This window comes from Aricia agestis, chromosome 1 (genome assembly GCF_905147365.1).
Source record: "Aricia agestis chromosome 1, ilAriAges1.1, whole genome shotgun sequence".
NCBI lineage: Eukaryota > Metazoa > Arthropoda > Insecta > Lepidoptera > Lycaenidae > Aricia > Aricia agestis.
Genome location: NC_056406.1, coordinates 19,502,377 through 19,525,856, shown reverse-complemented (window position 1 = coordinate 19,525,856; position 23,480 = coordinate 19,502,377). Strand labels below are relative to the sequence as shown.

General features: G+C 36.4%; 1 protein-coding gene across 1 annotated transcript in view; it reads right to left on the bottom strand.

Moving 5' to 3' along the window:
- The window catches only part of LOC121730949 (collagen alpha-5(IV) chain-like), a 29,096-nt gene extending 5,677 nt beyond the window's left edge, over positions 1 to 23,419 (bottom strand). The window contains exons 1-10 of the mRNA XM_042120196.1: positions 23,299 to 23,419; positions 6,090 to 6,275; positions 5,966 to 6,010; positions 5,320 to 5,604; positions 4,879 to 5,127; positions 3,361 to 4,144; positions 2,744 to 3,004; positions 2,248 to 2,470; positions 1,786 to 1,901; positions 975 to 1,375 (exon numbers count right to left, since the gene is read on the bottom strand). Coding sequence (XP_041976130.1) covers positions 975 to 1,375; positions 1,786 to 1,901; positions 2,248 to 2,470; positions 2,744 to 3,004; positions 3,361 to 4,144; positions 4,879 to 5,127; positions 5,320 to 5,604; positions 5,966 to 6,010; positions 6,090 to 6,275; positions 23,299 to 23,391 — 2,643 coding nt within the window. The 5' untranslated portion in view covers positions 23,392 to 23,419. The remainder of the gene's footprint in view (positions 1 to 974; positions 1,376 to 1,785; positions 1,902 to 2,247; positions 2,471 to 2,743; positions 3,005 to 3,360; positions 4,145 to 4,878; positions 5,128 to 5,319; positions 5,605 to 5,965; positions 6,011 to 6,089; positions 6,276 to 23,298) is intronic.
- Between the last annotated feature and the right edge of the window lie 61 nt (positions 23,420 to 23,480).

The following is a 23,480-nucleotide window of genomic DNA, read 5'->3' as shown; positions in this document are numbered from 1 at the left end:
CTCTATAATATTCTAATATTATATAAAATTATATAGATAATAGATAGTATAAAATTTAATAATAATTAATAATGAAAATAAAATAAAATTAATATTCCCATAGAAAATCATACAATATATGGCTTATTTTTGCCACGGTACGGAACCCCTAATATTAGTGCGCGAGTGCGACTCTCACTTGGTCGATTTTTTATACTAGCTTACTTGACATATTAGTTTCCATAATTTGCTGTCTGTCTGTCTGTCTGTCTGTCTGTCCGTCCGTCCGTCCGTCCGTCCGTCCGTCCGTCCGTCCGTCCGTCCGTCCGTCCGTCCGTCCGTCCGTCCGTCCGTCCGTCCGTCTGTCTGTCTGTCTGTCGCCAGGCTGTATCTCAAGAACCGCGATAGCTAGACTTCTGATTTTTTTACGGATTGTGTATATCTACGTATACATACGTGGGAGAGCCATGCTTCGGCAGGAATGGGCCGGCTCGACCGGAGAAATCAGAAATACCACGTTCTCACAGAAAACCGGCGAGAAAATAAAATATTCCCATACAAAAATCACAATTTTTGGCCTATTTTGGCTCTATGACGGTAACCCTTCGTGCGCGAGTCCGACTCGCATTTGGCCGATTATTATCATATAATCGAGGTCGTCTCCTTCCATAAACATTTTTCGCTATCTAATATACATATTTCCTATTTCAGATATCACCTTACCGAGCTCTTTTTAAAAATCAATCCGTATAACGTCATGATTAAATAGACACTAGCTATTTGACCGAGCTTTGCTCGGTATTCGATGAAAAGGACATTTTCTAAAAATGATTCCTAGCTAGATCGATTTATCGCTCCCGAAACCCCCTATATACTAAATTTCATTAAAATTGTTGGAGCCGATTCCGAAATTCCAATTATATATTTATATACAAGAATTGCTCGTTTAAATATATAATAATAAGATAGATAACAATTTTTTTGTAAATACTTACACGAAGACCCTCTAATCCTGGTGCCCCTTCATCTCCTGGTTCTCCGGATACTCCCTTGTCACCCATCGGCCCTTCTCTACCGGGGGGACCTGCGTATCCTGGTTGACCATAGTCTCCAATATCTCCCCTGATGCCATCTGAACCTCTTTCACCGTATAAAATTGGAAGACCTGCTGCTCCCCGGGCTCCCTTCCTACCCTTCGCCCCACTTATTCCATCAGGTCCCTGAGGCCCTCTGCTACCGGGCTGTCCGAAAGGTCCTATGTCACCTTTGTCACCCTTAAATCCTCTAACACCCATTTCACCAGGTGGTGATATTCCTTGTCTTCCTTGGTCTCCGCGAGGACCCGGGAGACCATCGTATCCAACATCTCCCTCTTCTCCTTTCATTCCTTTTAGACCTGTAAATTTTTATTAATGCAGCTGCTATTTTTCATACTTTTTACTAAAAAGTTGAGAAACACCGATGAGCCTTTGTTAGAGTTTCTGTAAGTTTATACAGTTAAGTTTTTTTGTATGCAAGGATTATTTTAAAAAATACGCATAACTGACGAAAATTACAATGTCCTGCCTTAGATGAATGATTGGTCTCGCGCTCGCGCGCACGCGAGACCAATCATTTATCTAAGTGTTCTGCTTAGTGCTTACACTTCACACAATGAATAAGTCCTAATTTTTTGATGTCTTTCTAAAGTGGCAATTACGAATCACAAAAGGAAAGCTACGTGAAATAAGCTATCGATTAGGTTTTTTTTTTCTATAGACAAGCAAATAAAGTAGGAATGGAATAGGTACTCTAGTTTCAACTCACCCCATGGTCCGGGTGGACCGATGTCGCCGCGGTCGCCTTTTGCATTAGCGTTGCTTCCTAAAGCATCTCCAGACTCTCCTTTCAATCCATCTTCACCAGGTTCACCCCTCACTCCTCTAAAAATATTATAACATTTTTTTATTCTTTTGAGCTAATCTTAAAAGAGCTTAGAAGAGATCCCCGTTGGGAAAATAAAAAAAAATATTTTTCACTTTTTTATTAACAATCAAAGGCATTCAAAAATTATTCATTTATTGTCCGCGATCACCACGCTAAAAGTGTCACTTGAATAATAATTAATATGAAAGAAAAAAACTGCATAAATAAAATAGAAAGATACCTAATTATAATTGCATAAATTGATAAAAAATGATATTTTTTATCAAATTATTCGGCTTATTCCGCAGTCCCCGAGTGCCACACGTATTTTTTGTTGAAAAAAATATAATGTTAGAAGCTTACTTTATTCCCTTATCTCCCTTTTGTCCGGTAAGGAATATGATATTCACACTAGCTGGTGCACCTGGTCGACCCGGCATTCCGTCTCGACCGCGAGAACCATTTCTTCCTGGTAGTCCGGGAAAACCTTCCTCGCCTTCTAAGCCTCTTAAGCCCTTTTGACCTATTATTCCTGGTAATCCCGGGTAGCCTTGATCTCCAGTTAGACCGGGTTCCCCGATGTAACCTGGCATTGAAAATCATATTGCAATTTACCTCAAAAAATAACTCTACTTAGAGTTTGGCTACTTACTATAAAACATCCGCTTAAAAATAACTAATTATTTTACACAAATGTGATAACTGCCGGGTGTTAAGTCACAATATATTAATATTATGATATATATACCAGCTACTTTTATCTACTTCATATATTCTATACCAGCTTCTTTTATCTACTTCAACAATGGACATTTCTTTAAGTTATAATATTTGTAAACTTAATATTTTGTAGCAGTACCTGGTGCTCCAGTAGGCCCATGTTCTGCTTTAGTCAATGAATACGGTGGTCTTATAAGTTGCCCAGGTAAACCTTTAGGGCCTTGTTTTCCTGCCATTCCAGATGGGCCTGTATTTCCTTTAACACCATCTAAACCTTTTCTTCCAGGAAAACCTGACAATCCTACTGGTCCGCGGTTGCCAGGTGTACCTTCATATCCTGGGAAACCTTTTTGTCCGGGAATACCGTCATCACCCTTCTGCCCCTTAGTACCAGGTAAGCCTAAAATAAAAATGTTAAAATATACAATAAAAAGAAAAGGGACGTAATAAAATCTTTCAAAATATTACTTTATAAGTAATCATTACAAAATTATCGTTGATTAATATTTTTTATCCTTGTGTATTTTATGAGTTTGATATTTTTTTAACTAACCCGTTTTTAACTTATATTTTTTATACTTACAGCACATATATTATCACAATTTATTTTTACAAATATATCTACCTACATGAGATATCAAACATCACCAAATGGTAGAATAGGTTATTGGCGGTAGTACAATAATTATTACTGTTATGCTACAATAGTTACATGTTTTATGTTTCAAAAATTTTAAGAACCTTACGTAAACATACCTGATGGACAGAACGGACAATTGTCACCCATAATTCCCTTTAGACCTGGAAAACCTGGACGTCCCGGTGTCCCAGGATCTCCAGCATATCCGGGACGACCTGGCGGGCCATCTTCACCCGGAGGACCTACACCGTAGACTCCTCTTCCCGGATAGCCAGGCGGACCTCTTGCTCCAAATTCGCCTCTGTCTCCCCGTAAACCAGGTCGACCGTCACGTCCTGGAGTCCCATCTTCTCCACTGGGACCTCGAATATCGTCCCCTTGAAATCCTTTTGGTCCAATTACACCGGGATAACCAAGAGATCCTTTTTGTCCTTGTGGTCCTGGCAACCCTTTAAAACCTACATCTCCGGGCTCTCCCTTGGGTGAAATACCCGTTGGCCCCATTGGGCCCGCATCACCATCCAACCCAGTAGGGCCTGGTGGACCCATAATTCCCGGGAGGCCTCGTGCTCCATCTCTACCGGGTTGCCCTTTTCTTCCTGGGAACCCTATAGGTCCTTGTGGACCCATGGAGCCAGGTATTGGAGGCTCATTTAATCTTTCATCGTAAAGACCAGGTTCTCCTTCTGCTCCTTGTTTTCCAGGAGTTCCCGGCCGACCGTCTTCACCTATTGGGCCCTTTCTTCCATCTTCCCCGTCGGGCCCAGTGTAACCGGGAAATCCCTTGTTACCAGGAGGTCCCTGTGGTCCTGGTTCTCCGCGCCGCCCTGGTTTTCCTCTAGGTCCGTCATCTCCTTGATCCCCCTTATATCCTTGGGCTCCATTGAATCCAAACGGACCCTGTTGGAAGCCAATTTATTTTTATGTTACCTATCATATTATTATTTGTAAATAAATATATTTTTTTTATCTATAATCTTTGGCTTTGAAGCACTGAACGCTGAAAATTTCAAAGTCACATAATTCTTGCGGTCCCCTAGACGAGCAGTTTTATTGCGCAATATAAATGCGCTATTGCTATTGCGTAATATTATTAACTATTAATGACTAACCCAAAAAATCAAACATCTTTCTTCTCTCTTCACGCTCACCTTTCATATGTCAGGTGAAAAAGGACCACGCGGAATCATCGCCAATTTATTTTTTTCTTAATAACTCGATAAATATACAACATTTTAAAAATCCGCCAGGTCAGTGTCTCAATAATAGAATTTTTTATTTAATACATTGTGTTAAAATATTAACTTAGTTTAATGCACGGTTATGGCAATATATAAAAAATTCGTGAAAATTTGATACATCTTTGGTATTTTTTCTATAGAGAAAATTTTAAGATATCGTGTTTTCGCTGAGATCAAATTCTTGGAAATATAAATAAAATAATGTAGTATCTGTGTTTAGAAAATAAAACAATTCGTGGCTTATTTTCAAGTTTAAAAATGAATTATAAAATCGTCAATTTTGGGTTAGTCGCCCCCTTAACGGGACGATTTTTACTGGATGGGCCCCATCAATTGCTACGAGCCATTATTAGGTACCATCTTTTGCATAAAGTAACTAAAAATGAAACTTACAGGTGCTCCAACCGATCCAGTGTCTCCTCGATTACCCTTTTCGCCCTGGTGACCTTTAGGTCCTCTGTCCCCCATATTGCCTTTGGCGAGTACTGTGATATTTTCTTGTACATGGTCTACCCAGATCACATTTCCTGGTTTTCCTGGTTCTCCAATTGGGCCTTGCTCTCCTTTTTCACCAGGTGGACCGAGAACATCCTCTCCAGGATCACCTCTATATCCCACTTCGCCTTTAAATCCCATAGGACCCTATAATATATTATTTTTATACGTTATTACGAAATAACATTATTTATTTTATACACCTACTATGAAATTTGCTATGATGATAAATGCGTTATCCTGATTCCTGATCATGATTAACAAATCAAACACAAAGTCCTGTCTTAAATGAATTACTGAAATGAATATTAATCAAACAAACTGCAGTGGGCAACCTACCATATCTCCTTGTTCCCCTGGTGGACCGATCGCACCTCTGAATCCCATCGGCCCCGACATGCCGATCATGCCCGGTCGGCCGGGCTCGCCCGGTTCTCCCTTGGCTCCTCTGGAATTCACACCTCCTTCTCCGGCTAATCCCTGTTCGCCCTTATCTCCAAATGGCCCCGGTAAACCGTATCCACCGGGAACACCTCGCGGACCGGTGGGACCCGGCAATCCGTCAATACCGCTACATCCGTCCAAACCGTAGTCACCTCTGACGCCTTCTAGACCGGGAGGTCCCTTGTAATAAAATCAACAATAAATTAAAATACTGGTATGTGGGAATATTATTAAAAACCATAAATCTATATTTTTGAGTAAAACTTTTAATCGTCGTAACATTTTAGTCGGTATACAATTTCTTTAGGTTGGGTTACACCAGAGGTGTGGTTAAAGTTAAAGTTAAGGTTAAAGTTAGGGTTATAGTTAAGGCTAAATTTAATTTTAACCTTAACTTTGACCGAAGAAATTGACATAATATGACAGCTGGTCCAGCCAGGTTATAAATGAACGTGGGCGGGGCGCTGCTGGTAAAGGAGAACTGTCAAAAATGGCGTTTTTATTTATTTATTTATTATAATGATACTTAATTATTATTTACCTGCTGTCCGGTAAATCCGCGGGCACCACGATGCCCCTTTAGGCCCTGTTGAATAAAATCTTAATTATTACTCAGTCGTAAAAGTAATACATTATACTGAAGGTTTAAAATATTGTGTACACACTCTTTCTCCTTTGTCGCCGTAGTCTCCCGACTCTCCCATGTCGCCGATTTCCCCCGGGGGCCCCTCCCGGCCCTCGGGTCCGTCCTCGCCGTAGTCGCCCTGCTGCCCCTGCAGCCCAGGCGGCCCGGGGTTACCTCGGTCTCCTTTGAAACCATCGCACAGGCACACGGTGCGATTACAAACAACCTGCCGAAAACAAAATATTGAGCATAAAACATGCGTCTTTTAGACTAGACTTACTACTTACTAGCATCTAAGCTCAAAAAAATTCTGACGTAAACGTTGTAAACACTAAACTACTCAAAACAAAATAGGGCCCACCCCGACTTTTTCACGAGAAGTGTTAGCATGTTGCTTCAGACTTATTTATGGGCAAGTTCAAGTCAGTCAAAAATATTTATTTTGTTATCAAAATTTGTTAGCAAATTCCACCCGTGATTATTCACGGGTGGAATTTGCTAACAAATTTAACTATTGGATTCATGCAACATATTCAAAAGTTCATTATAATGTGGAAATTACTATGTAAAATATTTTAAACCATAGTCTTGAAAAGTTACTATTTTATAGTGATTAGCTACATCGAGAATACTTTTAATAGTGTACCACATTGGACGTGCCTTATCACAGGGACCTCTGACATACATAAGTACTTATCCAGTATAAGTGTATAACCGTTAAACTTCCTTCATAAAGTTAGTATAATATGCAACATAAGTATGGCAACCTACAAATGTTCAAAACATTGGATTTAACTTTCACAAAATGTACGAAATATAAAGGGTGCAACTAAACCTACCGGCCAAATTTCGATAATATATTGATGCTTGTTAAAAATAAAAATACACGTATTTCACTCAGTACTAAAATGTTGAGAAATAGCTTCCGAAAGTTGTCCTATAAAACACCACAATTAATGGACGCTACGCGTCGCCCGCCCAAGTTACGTGTGTAGGTACGTACGCGTGTCCCAAGTTCCCAACAACAGAGTCCGATCCTTTAAAGTTTAATTCATCAAGCCCCATCACCGGTGACCGAGACACAACAGAAATTCTATTGTGTCTCGTTTTGCCACGATCGACGGGTGTTATGAAATATGGCATTTTTGTCGACGAATAAGCTCTTATTTTGTTTCTCTCTGTCACGGTTACAAAATGGCAGTAAATTAAAATTGTTATAACATCTAAACTGTCTGACTGAGAGGAAAGAGCAAAGAATTTGTGGAATTTATTCTAACTAAAAAACCTCTTTATCATTTAACATAAAAAAACCAGTTTAATACGTTAGATTTTTTACAAAACGCCAATAACCAAAAATACACAAAAAATCGTAACTTTTGTTTCCTATATGTTTTATTCTACGAAAATTGAAACATAAATCATAATGTATGTGAAATTGTAGTCTACATGTTTAGCTATCAAATGCGAACTTTTCTATGTTCATAGGATATTCACATGAGAAGTATTGATCAAATTAGTTTATGACCCCGAGAAAATATTTTTTTCGTCGCCAATAATTTCGTCGACAAAAAATGGCATAATATTTCGTAACATTTAAAAGTTGGACACTGGTGTCGGGACACATCTATATATTAATACGTGAGCCAAAAACTTTGTATCTCTTTTGACGAAAAATGGGGAAACGTAGGTGAATGAAATTTTGCACAGTTATAGTTTATATCAATGAGTTTCTAAAATACTAGAGTAGCAATGTCTTACAAAAGATTCTCAGAAATGCGTAACCACTTTTTTGTTCAAAAGACAATGTCAAGTCATATATTCGTTATGTCATTATGTATGTGAGATATGCCTGCAGGCATCTTCGAAGTGGCAACGCGTTGGTACCGTAAACTTCCAATCTAGTTACGTTAGTAACATAGAATATCATTGGTTTATATGGTGAAGGAGTGCATCGAGCTAATATTATTTTGAAATTATGCTTTTATCATACATTTTTTTAACAAATAAAACATTACACACACTACAACACACACACTAGGAAAAATGACAGATTTTTGAGTGACAAGCATACATACGAATAATACTCTTTTATTTATGGTTGAAGTCTGTTGACAACAAGGTGACAAATTGAAAATGGATTATAGTTTTTTTATTGAATCTTAGATGCTTACACGGCCAGTCTGAGATCAGCTGAGCCCCAGAGACAAGTTGAAAAAATATGATAAAGTCATTTTTTTTTAAATATAGGTAGTAGTCCTAATGTCGAGGGCGATCTCTAGTTGTATAATATTATTTCCTCGTTGTTGGTGGTATGAGGAGTTTCAGATTTAGCAAATTTATCAATTATTATTATTATTGTCTATTTGATAACGTTTGCGGTCGAGTTTTCCATGAACGAGTTACCAGACACCATCTCCTTTGATTAAGAAGGCGTTTGAAGCAATATCAATTTACAGCTGCGAAGTTACGACTTACGCTTGTTTCTAGAAGCTTGTTATGCTTGCAATGTGTAGTCAATTTTACTATTTCAATTATTAAAAATATATTTTCAATTGTCACGTCCTAGATTCTTGACTACAGAACGAGTTTTCGAAGTAATGGTAACCTGCAAGTTGCAACAGAATCTCCGTGAGTAATTTGTATTCTGTGAACAGAATTCACAGGTTTTACAGTTACCTTTTTTTATGAAATTAGGGGGCAAACGAGCAAACGGGTCACCTGATGGAAAGCAACATCCGTCGCCCATGGACACTCGCAGCATCAGAAGAGCTGCAAGTGCGTTGCCGGCCTTTTAAGAGGGAATAGGGTAATAGGGGAGAGTAGGGAAGGGAAGGGAATAGGGTAAGGTAGGGAAGGGAAGGGAATAGGTTAGGGGATTGGGCCTTTGGTAAACTCACTCACTCGGCGAAACACAGCGCAAGCGCTGTTTCACGCCGGTTTTCTGTGAAAACGTGGTATTGCTCCGGTCGAGCCGGCCCATTCGTGCCGAAGCATGGCTCTCCCACGTATAATTTCATTTCATAAAAAATACAAGTTTCTTACGCCCGTTCTTCTCACCGGGTTTAAAGTTCCCGAACCGGTGGTAGGCTACACGTAGGACGTTCTGAAAACATATTTTGTTTCAAAATTCAGAAAAAAGCAGCTTTTCTAATTTTGTATTTCAGACTTTAGTGCAGTCTAACCCTTTTGTAAAGCTAGTAAATAAATGGTAGAACGAAGTACTCTTAACATAATATTATAAATACTCACAATACAAATTACCAATAAATTAAACCAAGTTTCTGAAAACTGTCCACAATTCCTGACCCGCGTTTCTCACTAGACGTAGATAAACTGATAGTAACATCTGTTGCAGTATGCGCATGATTTATTAAATGCATCATAGTATTACTATCTATTATTATTAGTATGTTTATTGTTTTGAGCTCACTGTTGACCTACTTCATTCATTAACGAATATGTATATATACTATATAGCTATTTCAAACGCAATTCAAAACTATAAAATACTAATTTTGCATATGGATTCATGAACAAAATCTTTACATTGCACATCCATTTACGAATTACCTTCTATGTAAAGTTTTGTTTATTAATTTACAACAACAAGGGGTGTTTGGTTAGGTTAGGTTAGGGGTTTCTATCTATTATATTCTTGCTATAACGTAGTACAGCCATGCTTCGGATCGAATGGGCCGGCTCGACCGGAGAAATACCACGGGCTCACAGAAAACCGGCGTGAAACAGCGCTTGCGCTATGTTTCGCCGAGTAAGTGAGTTTACCGGAGGCCCAATCCCCTACCCTATTCCCGTCCCTACCCTTCCCTATTCCCTTCCCTATTCCCTCTTAAAAGGCCGGCAACGCACCTGGAGCTCTTTTGATGTTGCAAGTGTTCATGGGCGACGGAAGTTGCTTTCCATCAGGTGACCCGTTTGCTTGTTTGCCCCCTTATTACATTAAAAAAATCCTCGATGAAAAAACGGGGTGTTGCAACTTTAATTTTGTTATGCGTCTCATAGACGGACAGCCTGTGGAATAGACATAAGTAGCCCCCAAAACGGATAAATGGATTTTTAACCCCCGACAAAAAAGAGGGGTGTTATAAGTTTGACGTGTTTGTCTGTCTGTCTGTCGGTTGGTCTGTGTGTGTATCTGTCAGTGGCATCGTAGCGTCCAAACGGGTGGATCGATTTTGATCTAGTTTTTTTTTGTTTGAAAGCTGACATGATCGAGAGTGTTCTTAGCTATAATTCATCATCATCAGCCTGCTCAGTGCTGGACAATCAGGGTTTATCTGGTTCATGAAAGGCCGTTAGCAACTTGTAGTCGTTTGATGGGTTTTATATTTCATTCTAGTTGTAAATATATAATATACGTATACACATAATAATAGAAAATTGACCTGGTATTGCAGCATCACCTGGTAATCAATAGGATATACAACTCCTCGCCAACTTAGAGCAGAGGTTTCGTGTTGGGGCTCATTTTGATTGCGACAACCAGTAAGAAGTAGATAAACATTAAATATTTACATGCTGCTGCTGCAGCATCGTATGAACCCAAAGTGGAGTTTTCATGTTTGGGCTCATATTAACGGCCTCATCGAAAAGGACATTGATAAATGGTAATCATGAGAATATGATTATGTTGATAGGAATTAATTTTCTGCACTATAACTAACACAAGTTTAAAAAGTATGAAATAAAATTAAATTAAGAAATTTAAAAAAACCCCCGCCAAACAACTTTAAAAAGTAATGAAATAATATTTACTGCATTCAAGTTCAAATAATTCCTAACTTGTGTAAAGTAATATTTTAGTCCATAATTGTTGTCAAGGTGTGTCGGGGGACCGCCAAGGAAACTACAACCTACAACCGCCAAGTCGCTGCACCTGATTATCTCGATTCAGTTCGCTGTGAACTGATCCTTAAACTATAATGTTATGAGAAATCAAACATCTACATATTTAGCGGTCCCCCGACACACCTTGACATCAATTATGGACTAAAATATTACTTTACACAAGTTAGGAATTATTTGAACTTGAAGGCAGTAAATATTATTTCATTACTTTTTAAAGTTGTTTGGCGGGGGTTTTTTTTAATTTCTTAATTTTATAATCTACACGGGAAGGTTGTTAGTTTCTTCTTTAAACACTGGCGGTCATCGCCAATGTAGGCTATAAACCATCAACATCAGCTTCATGATTAATAATAAATACAGATATTACTAAGAATTATTTTTTTTGTAATTTTTTAATTAGTTCGCGAAGTCAGTGCAAGGTGCTTCCGGTGCGAGCGCGCGTGGGCGGCACGTTCAGCTCTACATCCGGTTTGACGTAAGCGCTTCCCGCTTTGTCACGCACCCGCACATGATGTTACATTCAGCCTCGGTTTATCTGTTTTTTATTTTTGCGAAAATTGTTGAAAAATATTTCTTTGTTTAACTGAAAATTTACAGCTTCTTGATTTTATACAATTTTCTTTGATGAAAAAGCTTTATCACTCAATACATTAGCACTAGAATGTTACTTCTTCAAAATTATTGTGTTAGGACTGGAAACCTCGGAAAAAATAAAGAACGAAATATAAGAATACTTCACGCAGCTCCGTTCGAGTAAATAAGGGATGTAACACTTATATTTCTTTATAAAAGTCTTCCTAAGGTTATGTATTATCGTTATAACTTAATTGACAAGTTAAAATATGTTACCGAGTCGTACGCGGTGTATGTCGCCTATGTAACGCTGACACTTGCAAGTGCAATTCGATTCTAAGAATGTGCAGATAAAAAGCAAGAGTGTAACGCCACTCGCCTCGTCGGCACATAGTGACGGTGTGCCAAAACAGTAAACACACTTGCATTAACTGTAAAATGTAATCCTATCCATAAAATAATACTAGTATTACCTTGCGTGTTACTGAGCTAGATAAAAAATTCTATAGGTACTTGCTACTTCTAGAAAACGCCCGCAACTCCGTTGCGCCAAAATTCGTTTTCCGCGTGGGAACTATCCTATGTCCTTTCCTGGGACTCAAAGTAATTCCATACCAAAATACGATTCCCCAACGACGAATAAAAATCGGCGCATCGAAGTTGGGCCAAACATCTTGTAGACAGTAGACTACACACTAGTTATGGATTCTGAATTCTAAAAATATAGTTTTCTATGTTATGAAATCTATTTCAGAACGAGCTTTTGCCCGCGGCTTTGCTCGTGTTAAGAAGTATTATTATATACACACTTTCATCCCCTATTTTAACCCTTTGGGGTTGGAATTGATCAACATCCTTTCTTAGCGGATGCCTACGTGATACGTCATAACATCTACTACCTGCATGCCAAATTTCAGCCCGATCCGTCCAGTTGTTTGGGCTGTGCGTTGATAGATCACCATGTCAGTCAGTCACCTTTGAGTTTTATATATAAGTAGATATATAGATAAATACAAAATTGTCGGTATAAAACATAGAGGGATATGATTGTAGTGCGAATGATTCACGGTAGCGATTCAGGGAACAGACGGATAAACAATCAATTCTATGTCCCGGGCCGCGTGCCCCGTGATAACGGCCATTCGCACATCCCGGACTATATTTTTCATCTGTTACTAATTAGGAACTTCAATATTCTTAATTTTCTTTTTATTGAGGGTACCTACAAAATGTGTTAATCAAAATATAAGCTCTACATTTTGATATTGGTTTCTGGGAATTTGCGACTCTGCCGACCGTACCTATATTATATTCTTTTATTCTTCCTTTTCTCTATTCTTTAGGTTTATATTCTCAGTTATGAATGCGATGGTGCCTATACAGAATAGATTAGGTTCATTAAAAAAAGTTTTATGCGATATGCGGATAGAAATCTCTACGAGATTTCAAAACTAAAGATTTTCATTTTTCTTTTTCTTGTTACCTTGATAATTTTTACATTATCCTGATTTTCTACAAATATACTATAATATGTAATTAGTTTTTAACCGACTTCCAAAATGGAGTAGGTTATAATATGTACAAATATGTTTTAGTGTGAGTTAAGTCTGCATAAAGTTACCTTTTAGGTAAATTAAAATGTGAGCGATAAATGATCGACCTGTGTCAATAATTCATAACACGTATGTATAGCATGCCGTCATAATCTATTTATGTTGTCGTTAAAAAAGTAAAAAAAAAAGTCGCGTTTACGAGCGGTTCGCCGGAATCTAGTGACCCCGGCGACTCTTTAATGTGTTCTCGATACACCTCATGTGCTGTCTTATATTTCATGACGACGAAGTCGCGTTTTTCTCATATCTGACTTCAGTCGAAGCCGCTTGGTACAAGATTTCTGTGGTATCCTACGACCGAATTCTGAGGAATAAAAACTTCAATTTTCATAACAAATTAAGTACTTAAAAATAAATTAAGTACTTAATTTGTTATGAAAATTGAAGACAATAACTTTAGCAGATTAAATTCATTCAGACTGACGAAACTAAAGAACATACAAAAAATAACCCATTCAACACCAATAACATCTACTGAAAGTGTGGTATTATCACAGGAGACGTGCGAACTGCTAGCAACAGCTAAATATACCCGGAGGCGGGAAACACGGCGTTACATTCAACTGGTTGTTGTTGCACTGAAACTATTGACCTATTTCATTTTACTGGAGGCAATAACTTTCAGTACATGTCGTAAACTTTACTTGTGACTAAAGCGTATTCGTTATGATGTATTTGGGCTACTGCATTGATTTTAAAAGTAGTTGTACAGCTTTATCTGTTACATTATTAGCTATTTATTAGTTAATGTATGTGTTAATTTTGCTAAAGCTTTAAAAGTTTAAATCTTAATAATAGCGTGATTCCAAAATTTTGTAATTATGTAAACTATAGAGCAAAACTAGCTGACCCGGCAAACTTTGTTTTGCCATATAAATTATTTCTAGTATCAATATAAAAAGTAGATAAAAACCTATTCTCAGGCCTTAACAGTGTACATACAGAACTTCATTAAAATTCGTTGAGCCGTTTTGGAGGACTTCGCGCACAAACACTGTGACACGAAAATTTAATTTATATATATTAGAATTGATTAGATGAAGAGAGTCACGTGTATAACAGTTTGCTTGGAAATAAATCTGAAGCTACACCTAAAATAAGTTTCGAATAGTACAAATATCACATAATTACATATTTTGATAACGTATAATATAAGATCATGTCTCACGGGTGTTTTCGTAGACCCGCGTAGCAGACTCTACATTTTTACAGTCAGACATTTACTATCATTTTGTTATTTAAATGCTTTATAACGGTGCCATTGTGGTGTGATAACAATGCGGTAGTAACTAGCAAGTACTATAAAAGTTAATATAGTGTTTGATTATGGACAATTTGTTATCGCTTTGTTGTAATACAAAGAGACTTTTATAAGCTTTTCCTGTAAGAGTTTCAGGATTTCGGTTGTATAATTTTAGATGGATTTATATATTATTTTGTGTCTATGTTTAATACGAGTGACTGGTTCTGATGAACCCGTACTTTTATAGGTGAATGGTGATACAGTTTTCGAAGCTTACTATTGAAAAGTGGGCGGAGCTCAAATTCATTAAAATAACAACAATTTCCTCAATACTTTGTTGTTTAGTATAAAAACGAAGAATATGGCTTACTTCCTGTAGAGTTCAATGTTCTGGGTTGTCGTGGTGAATGGTGATAAAGACTCATGAATCGCGCCCCCCGCCCCCGCCGGCCGTTGACAGGACACAGGACAACTCAACCCGGAATATACTCGCTGAACTACTGACACCGGCACTCATTATAATGAGCGTTTTATTTATACTGTCGACTATCTGTCGCCTTAATAAAACAATAACTTTTAAAGGCACGCAGTTTTTTTTTTAATTTATAAATTCTTTATTTGCACATAAGAAATAAAATAAAATAAAACAACACAATTAAGGAATTTTGCAAATAGCCGGCCTTCCGCTTCAAGCGGTTTCTTCCAGACAGCCAAATTATTTGCAGGTACAAGGTATTTACAGGTATTTTGCAGGTATAGGCAGGAAATAATATATTATGTACTTGTTACTTCTGTAAACCCAAAGTATGTTTTGAACTACGTATAATAATGCACACTTACATTCGAACCCCGAACAGGCAAACTATTTCATATTTACGTTTTTTTTTTACATAATTTCAAAATCACATGTAACGCTATTATTATTTCGGCAACAATTGCAAAAATTAATTTAATATCTAACGACAAGTTGATAACAGTTTCCTGCTCGTCCGATAAGCCCGCTGTATGTCGCGACCTCGTTACGAAAGCTTCGTCAATGGAAGCTGATTTTGACCTAAATTATAGATCCATTCGTCCCACTCTGATTTATTAACTAACAATCTTCTCCACCCTCACGAGCCACATAATGTGTCAAACATAAAATTCGAACACATACAGACTTTAATAGTATGTCCTTATTATGATGCTTTTACAAAAAATATTTATTTTTTATCTCTTTTATGTGTTACAGAGGAACTTAAAAATGGAACAGGAAAGTAATTATTTTAATGTACAGCGATGTTCTGATTTATTGTTTCAGGATGACGCATCACTGTCCGATATTATTTACTGCTAGATGTTGCCCGCGACTTCGTTGGCACAAATTCCTTTGTCGCGCGAGACCCAAACTTTTTACCAAGTTTATCTTAGCAATAAGTAAAGATAGTAATAGATAGTAGATATACAATAAAAATATTCACAGCCAAATATATGACCCCCTCCTTTTTGGAAGTCGGTCAAAAATACAGCCATACAAACGGTAGTGTTTTTACACACTTTAAATGTACTTACCCGTAAATGTAAATGTACCAAAAACTATGCTAAAAGCGACATCGCTAATAAATATTTTTCTCGATTATTTGAAGTCAAAACTGCATATTCTGATGAGACCCAAGCTAGGGCATTTGTATTTTATGATTAAATTATCTATAGTGATTAGTTAATATAGATAAATATGGTCCAATTAAAGTAATTGAAGAATACATCTCTGCAAAGTAACTGCGTCATTCGTCCCCAAACTTATCAAAGGTTACAACCAGAAAAATACTAAGAATTGGTTAATCATATTACAGATAATATTAATTTATATTATCACAATAAAACTCGTGTCATAATATCATAATATTATTAAACATATATTTTAACTATGTTACTAGGTAGTATGTACTGGCCTACGTACCACCGGCCAGTAGGCCAATAATAAGTAAAATATATTATGTTTAGAAGATTTTGAATAACCTACGTAGTTATTATTATTTATTTGTATGGATTTCAAAATAAATAATTACATTTCACAGATAATATTCTAATGTTGAAGAGGGCAGCTCTACTAAGGGGCTTATTGTTTTGTTGCAAACTACCAAAGTACGCAGTTACTTGTAATAGTCAAGAGAGTTTATTTTTTCGAATTATTAATTTTAGGTATCTAAATGTCGTATTTCGACGCTTGGGCGGATTCCGCCCTGGCGTTAAGCGATATCATAATATTATTTTATAATATTATAATATTATTTTATGACATTTAGGTTTATTTTAAAATATTTAACTTACTTTGTCATGTTTTTAAATATTTAGTATAACTTCACTTTTCAGTATCATTTCAGTAATGTTTCTGTAGTACTATACAGTACCTAACACCTTAAGAAATCAAACGAAAATAATGTTTACAGGTCGAACCTGCGATGTTAAGGCTGCCTCCACATTAAGTCGCGAGTAGTGCGGCAGCCGCGCGGCTCGTCGTTGTATAGAAGTCGCGCGGCTGCCGCACTACTCGCGACTTAGGGTCAATTTATATTTTATAATAGTGCAGAGTCGAAGCGAATTCCCAATAACTGAACACAGAAAATTCAACCTTAACTCCAGAGCGTAACGCATACATTACTTCTACGAGGCTAATCAGCGTTGGTCGAGCGCATCGACGCGAAATCGCGCGGATGCGCGCGCCTTTTTAAATTAATTTTATAAAGTAATAAAGTGCGTTAACGCTTTGGAGTTAAGGTTGAATTTGTTATGTTCAGTTTTGATAATTCTCTTCGATGCGCTTCGACTCAGCGCTAGTATAAATTGACCCTTAATGTGAAGGCAGCCTAAAGGGTTTATATCTATACGATACCTTACTCTCACGATGTTTAAAATTCTTGACAGCATGATACGGTCTACCTACTATTATACAGAGTGTAAGAATACTTTAGGTTTTGTATGTGTTTCTTACATATGTATATACATTATACCTACAATGTGTTATGTGTCCTGACACCAGTGTCCGATCCTTTAATGTCATGATGTATGGCATATTTTATTGACAAATTGGCTTAAAAAATTTACGGTTATTTAAAATTCTAACTTATGACAAAAATATTTTTTTTCTTTGGCTCTCATACTAATATAATGTGACCAATACTTCTTATGAAAATCGTTATAACTTCTAAATTATCTGACTTAGAGCATAGAATTAAAGAAATTTATTTAGGATGAAAACCTCCTCTATCGTCTTAAAAAAAGAACCAGTTTCATCCGCTATATTTTTCACAAAAAACCATCAATTAAATTAAAAAATACTCATTTTTTTCCTTAAACTTTGATTTTTCTATGTTTAATTCCACGAATTTTATAAAATATTGCCTGTGTAAGTGTAGTCCACATAGTTGGGGAGGGGAAGAGGGGATTTTGGGAGTAGCTCGAGCGTGTCAGATTAAGTTTGCATAGTTTTCCGACTTTCCTTATGTGTCTGGTTATCATGGTATAGAAATCAGATTTCTCAGGTGGTGGCCGGTGGGTAAAATTTTTTTTTTTTAATATTGAAATGTCGTCGGATCTGTCAGATTAAGATAGGGATTTAGTATACCCCCTAAGAAGCTTCCATATAAAGCACTGACGATTCAAAGGTTAGGTAAGCCTGTAGGGACATTTTAAAATATAAAAAAATAAAGGTTCATGTTTTCCTAACTAAGCTTCGCATATATTTTATTTTGCACTAAACTAAATGATTTAGTCCTTGTTGTCTAAAATATATTAATAATTTACCTAAATAAGCATTCTGGATATATTTTCTTTTTCAAAACTTTAAAATGGCTGCAGTTTTTGAACCCACCGCTAAAATAAAAAAAACGCACTTATTATTTTTTATCAGCTTTACCTAATGTACAAAACCTACTAGTTCTCCATAACGCTCGAGTGACTACAAAAATAGCACCCTCCCCTCCTCTACTAACAAGTTTAGCTATTAAACGAGACCTTTTTGATCTTCATAGGATACTTACACGTGAGACAGAGAAAAAATTTGAGAGCCAATTTGTCGATAAAATATGCCATAGATCATGACATTAAAGGATCGGACACCGATGTCGGGACACATTGTATAGATTATAGAGTTCACTGTAAAAATGGCAATGAAAGAGTTATAAGTTATAACCCGCCCCGGCTTCTCACGGGTATAAAATATGTTATAGCCTATGCCACTCACTGAAAAAAATCCCTTCGAAAATTAGCCATTATTTGTAGTTAAAAGTAAATGACACAAAAATGTTATTGTGGGATACCTATCTATATCGTGGGGTATGTAGTGATGAGAAACGACTCAATATCATGAACTTGCTCATAACTATATAAATAAATAAAAAAGTCACTCTTTGGGCGCTGCTACTTTCACAGCTCTGTATAAACAAAACATACAAACCCTAATGTATTAAATCACTTTGTTTTGTTACACATCCTGCATACAATATTATGTCTCATGATCGATCTAATTTATCATTTTAATAAGGTTCGTATAATAATTTTAGTTGCTGGGTTTTTATGAATGTTTTTTTAGGTCACGAGGCTATAAAGTGATAACGGACTGTTGTTGCTAGTCGATATACTGTACTAAATAAAAGATGCCAGATAATAGAGCAAAGGTTACCATAATAACAGATTAAGAACTCTACACGTGTCTATTTTTTAGCACATTTTGGTGAAAACTAACGGTTTGATGCTTATGTACTCCAATGTACTTATCAGTAGAAGTTTATGATTAATATTATCGTTTCTTGTTATATAAGACGCTGAATATATTTGGCAACACTAAAAGTTATGCCTATTTGTATGCCGCTTGTCGAATATATTATATTAAAACATTAAAACTAGAGGGTAAAAATAATACCTAAACATTATACTTATTACTTATAGCCCTTTTAATTAGTTTTGGAGTCTTAAAAATAACCCTTGGACAAAGTAGTTTAAACTGTAAACATTCGAAAGCTGAAGCCAGTCCCAGAAATTGACTAGCATATTCCGAGTTTTATGACCTTCCATAAAGTTTCCATAACTTAAAGTTCGACAATATCTATAATAATTGAGTAATCAATTTATGTGTTAATTAGGTAGTTAATAAAAGCTGGCTTGCTGATGACATCAAATCTTTAAATAGTTTATGTATGTAGATAGCCTTTGTACATCATCTGTTATCAGTTATCAGTGAGTTTCGACAAGTGAACTGCGTACCTACAGCCAGCCTTGTCCGCTGTGTATATACTATCAAAATTAGCATGAATGAAATATACGTGCTTGTATACTATATTATATGACCTAGGTAATGTTACTATCAGATTAGGTCATAGTATAATGCCTGTTTTCACCAACGGTCTCCTAACGCTAAGTGTTCCCAAGCGATCTTTGCGGGTCAAATATCTCTTAAAACAAACACATTTAAAAAAAGTAATGTTTTTCAAAAGTTCTTACGCCCTAAGGACGAACGTGACAAAATTCATGAAATCTTGAAGGATATGTACATATGTACCCTTAATGGCCACTACGGGACCACTTAGCGTTAGGAGGCGGTTGGTAAAAACAGGCATAAGTTAGGTACTGATTTCTTAAGCATGTTAAGAAATTAAAATAACAATCCGACTATTTCGTGAAATCTTAGTAGCTCTATGTAAATAACATTCATCTGCTTACACAAAAAAAAGTTTAGTTCGCTAATGAAGAACTTATTAAAAAAAATACCTTACGTATCCTGAGCTTCAAATTGTAAAATATAATATGAAAATAACATCCACGAAGTAATAACCTTTTGAAGCATCTCAATTTATCATACCAATACTATGCATCGCTTTATTTACGAATTACGTAAGCTGTAACACTCCTTCACGTCGTAGCTTCGTAGCGTGAAAAATCGAATGTTTTTCCTGTAGCGGCTCGTAGCACGTTAAAAAAAAGTGGTTTTGTAGTGCGTGACGCGTGTTGCTAGTTTTTACAATAAAAATGAAATACCTTCCTTTAAAATGAAAGACGATGTATAAAAACTTTTATGCCGAACATTAAAAATCCGAATATCGTTCTCGTTTCTATACTGTACACCCGAAGTAGCAAGTATGATTGTTTTATAAGCTTTCCCCATATATTTATTTTGCGATTTTGGTTGTTATTCTAACAGAAAAAATATCCATAGCCGAACATATAATTTTTTTGATTATCGTTTTTTTATTTAATTTTAGATTTTAGACAATGCTTAAACGGCCAGTCTGAGATCAATATTTTTTTACAAAATATAGGTACATACTTAGTAGTACTAATGTCATTGCAAGTAAGGTCGAATTTCGACCATTGGGCGATCTCTAGTAATAATTAATAAGTAGTCCGTCCATTCATCCGTCTTCGGTCTACCGTCCAAACTGCTGGTGCTAGAATGATGAAACTTTTCAGAGACATGCGATCAAGCGACGACAACAAAGCGCTAAAATATTATAAAATAAAAAATCCATACTTCCATGTTTCACTAATAATTATAAATGCGAAAGTGTCTCTTTCTGTCTGTCTGTTACGTCTTCAAACCGTTAAATTGATTTTGATAAAATTTTGTTATGAAGATACTTTGGATCCCGATAAAGGACAAGTATGGTTTTTATTTCGCCAAATATACGGTTTCCACGCTATAAACGTATTTCGGCGGTATGGAGTTGCAGTAATTACACGTAAAGCTTACCACTTCTCTCCAAAAGCTAGCTGTTTTTTAGGGTTCCGTACCCAAAGGGTAAAAACGGGACCCTATTACTGAGACTTCGATGTCTGTTCGTCTGTATGTCTGTCTCCAGGCTGTAACTCAATAACCGCTATAGCTAGACTTTTGAAATGTTCACAGATTATGTATTTCAAATAAAACAAAATAAAATTACTATTTAAGGGTATCCCATACAACAACCTTTTTTTTTGGCTGTTTTTGCTCGTAATCAATAATGACAACAGCTATAGGCACCTAATTTTTTTTATGAAGGCCTTAGTTATATGTCTACTTTTTTAATTAATAATAATATTAAAAAAAAATTAAGGGGGGCTCCCACACAAAAACAAAATTTTTGGCCTATTTTTCGTCTCGATACGGAACCCATCATGTGCGAGTCCGACTCGCACTTGGCCGATTATTTACTTGTATAAAACAATTTAGTACAGGTTTCCCAGAACATTTTTTTTATTACTATCAAGCTAATAAAGCTTCCGTTTTAGGGTTCTGTAATAAACAAGACCTCGTTGACCACGGAACCTTAAAACGGAACTCTAACCAGCAGATTTTTTTTGTATATTGATAGGTTAATAGTTATATAATTTAAGAATAACATTGTCCTACAAATAGAACAATCCATATTTTAGGACCATCGAATCGAAATATTAAATCCTTTCTATCTATGTTAGAGCTACCACTTTCGAGATTTTTCGTCGAGGAAAATATTGTTCGTCTTATCAAAATGAAACTACTCACGAAAATTTAGCTTGATTGTTTTAGGGAAAATTGTTCTAGAGAACCTTTTATACCAATCCGTAACGTAAGTGCATGTTTATTACTACACAAAACCAAGTGCGTGCGAGGCAATTCATATTTCATACTATGCTATGTATATAAGTGATAATGCTTTAGACTTTAGAGTTTAGAGTGTAAAGGTGTCCCTTAGTAGTTTCCAGCAGCGCTGACTGATACTTTTGACATTGAAGTCAATCAATGTTGAACTGTGAAAAACGTCAAGAATGACATACAGAAATAAAAAATTAAGGGCTCGTTTCACCACTTCCTGATAAGTGCCGGATAGTAAAAAAAGTTGTGGATAGCCTATCCGACACTATAAGATATTATGTCAATATGTTTTAATGCACGTGGCTTGACAGGTGTACCGTTTATTATTTAAAAAAAATGTTATTTATTTCTTAGAAAACACGGAATAATAACTTTACTTACATCTCTATGTGATATGTCTACTGTTATTAAGTAGATTTATCAAATTATTATGCTTTATTGTATGAAAATAAATGTATAATATTATTACAGTTAGATACATGCAGACTATAGAAAAAGAACATAGTGAAATAAGAATCAAATTCACAAAATTGAACGCAACTCAAAATTCGATAGAAAAGCGATGGTTTTTACAGGTTATTGGAAACATTTGAAAACAATGGACGAGTCATTTTGCTCGTTTTACGCGACTCACGAGCAATCGAATAGAACACGTTTAGAGCGCATCGGAAAAAGTAGAGACACGACTATTTTCTCAATTATTTGGGTTTGTGATAATCTGAAACCTAAAAGTCACATTTTTGCATAAAAATTGCCTTAAGGCTGGCTTATTAAAACCGATCGATGACTTTGCTATCTTAAACCTGTTAGCACAGTTTCTTAGTATACTAATTTTATAAAAAATCTTGTTTTTAGAGTTTTTTTTTTCAGTGTATATAATTATAATACTTAGAAAAGTAACTTTACAATTATTTCGGTAATGTATGCATCTTATAGTACTCTACATAAACCTCAAAAATACATGGTGTCCTTTAACTTCATAATCAAAAATAGGTATACTTAATGTGCATATCATAATATGCTAAGTAACGTCATACTTTTACAAAAATATTCGATGTTTTTGCATATGATCGGATAAACGCCAACGAAATTACTAAATTTCCCATCAAAGTTGTTTCGGTCATGCATCAATTTTTTCAACGAGCTTTTGTGTTAAAACGTTTGAATTGCCACAACTTACAATAATACAGACAGAATATATTATAGTACTTATAGCGGTTCGCTTATTTATTGTCGTTCGTAAGCTCTACAGCTGAAAATATGACAAGGGGTTAGGTGAGCGTAGAGCCGAACGCGTTGATGTCTTTTTGTGGTAAAACGAATTAGCACGTTTTTTGGGTAACATAGCCGGCAGGTAAATGGTACTCACCGCGGTAACAGGTGGAACGGTCCAGTACAGCAGCAGGAGAGCGGCGGGCACGAGATTGGTCACAAAGAGGCGCGCGCGCGCCGGGCCCGACATGGCTGCGCCTCACTACTGGATGTGCGCCCTCGCCGACCGCGGCCGGCCCGCGCCCGCGCGCCTCCGCCGGCGGGGCGGGGTGGGCCTGC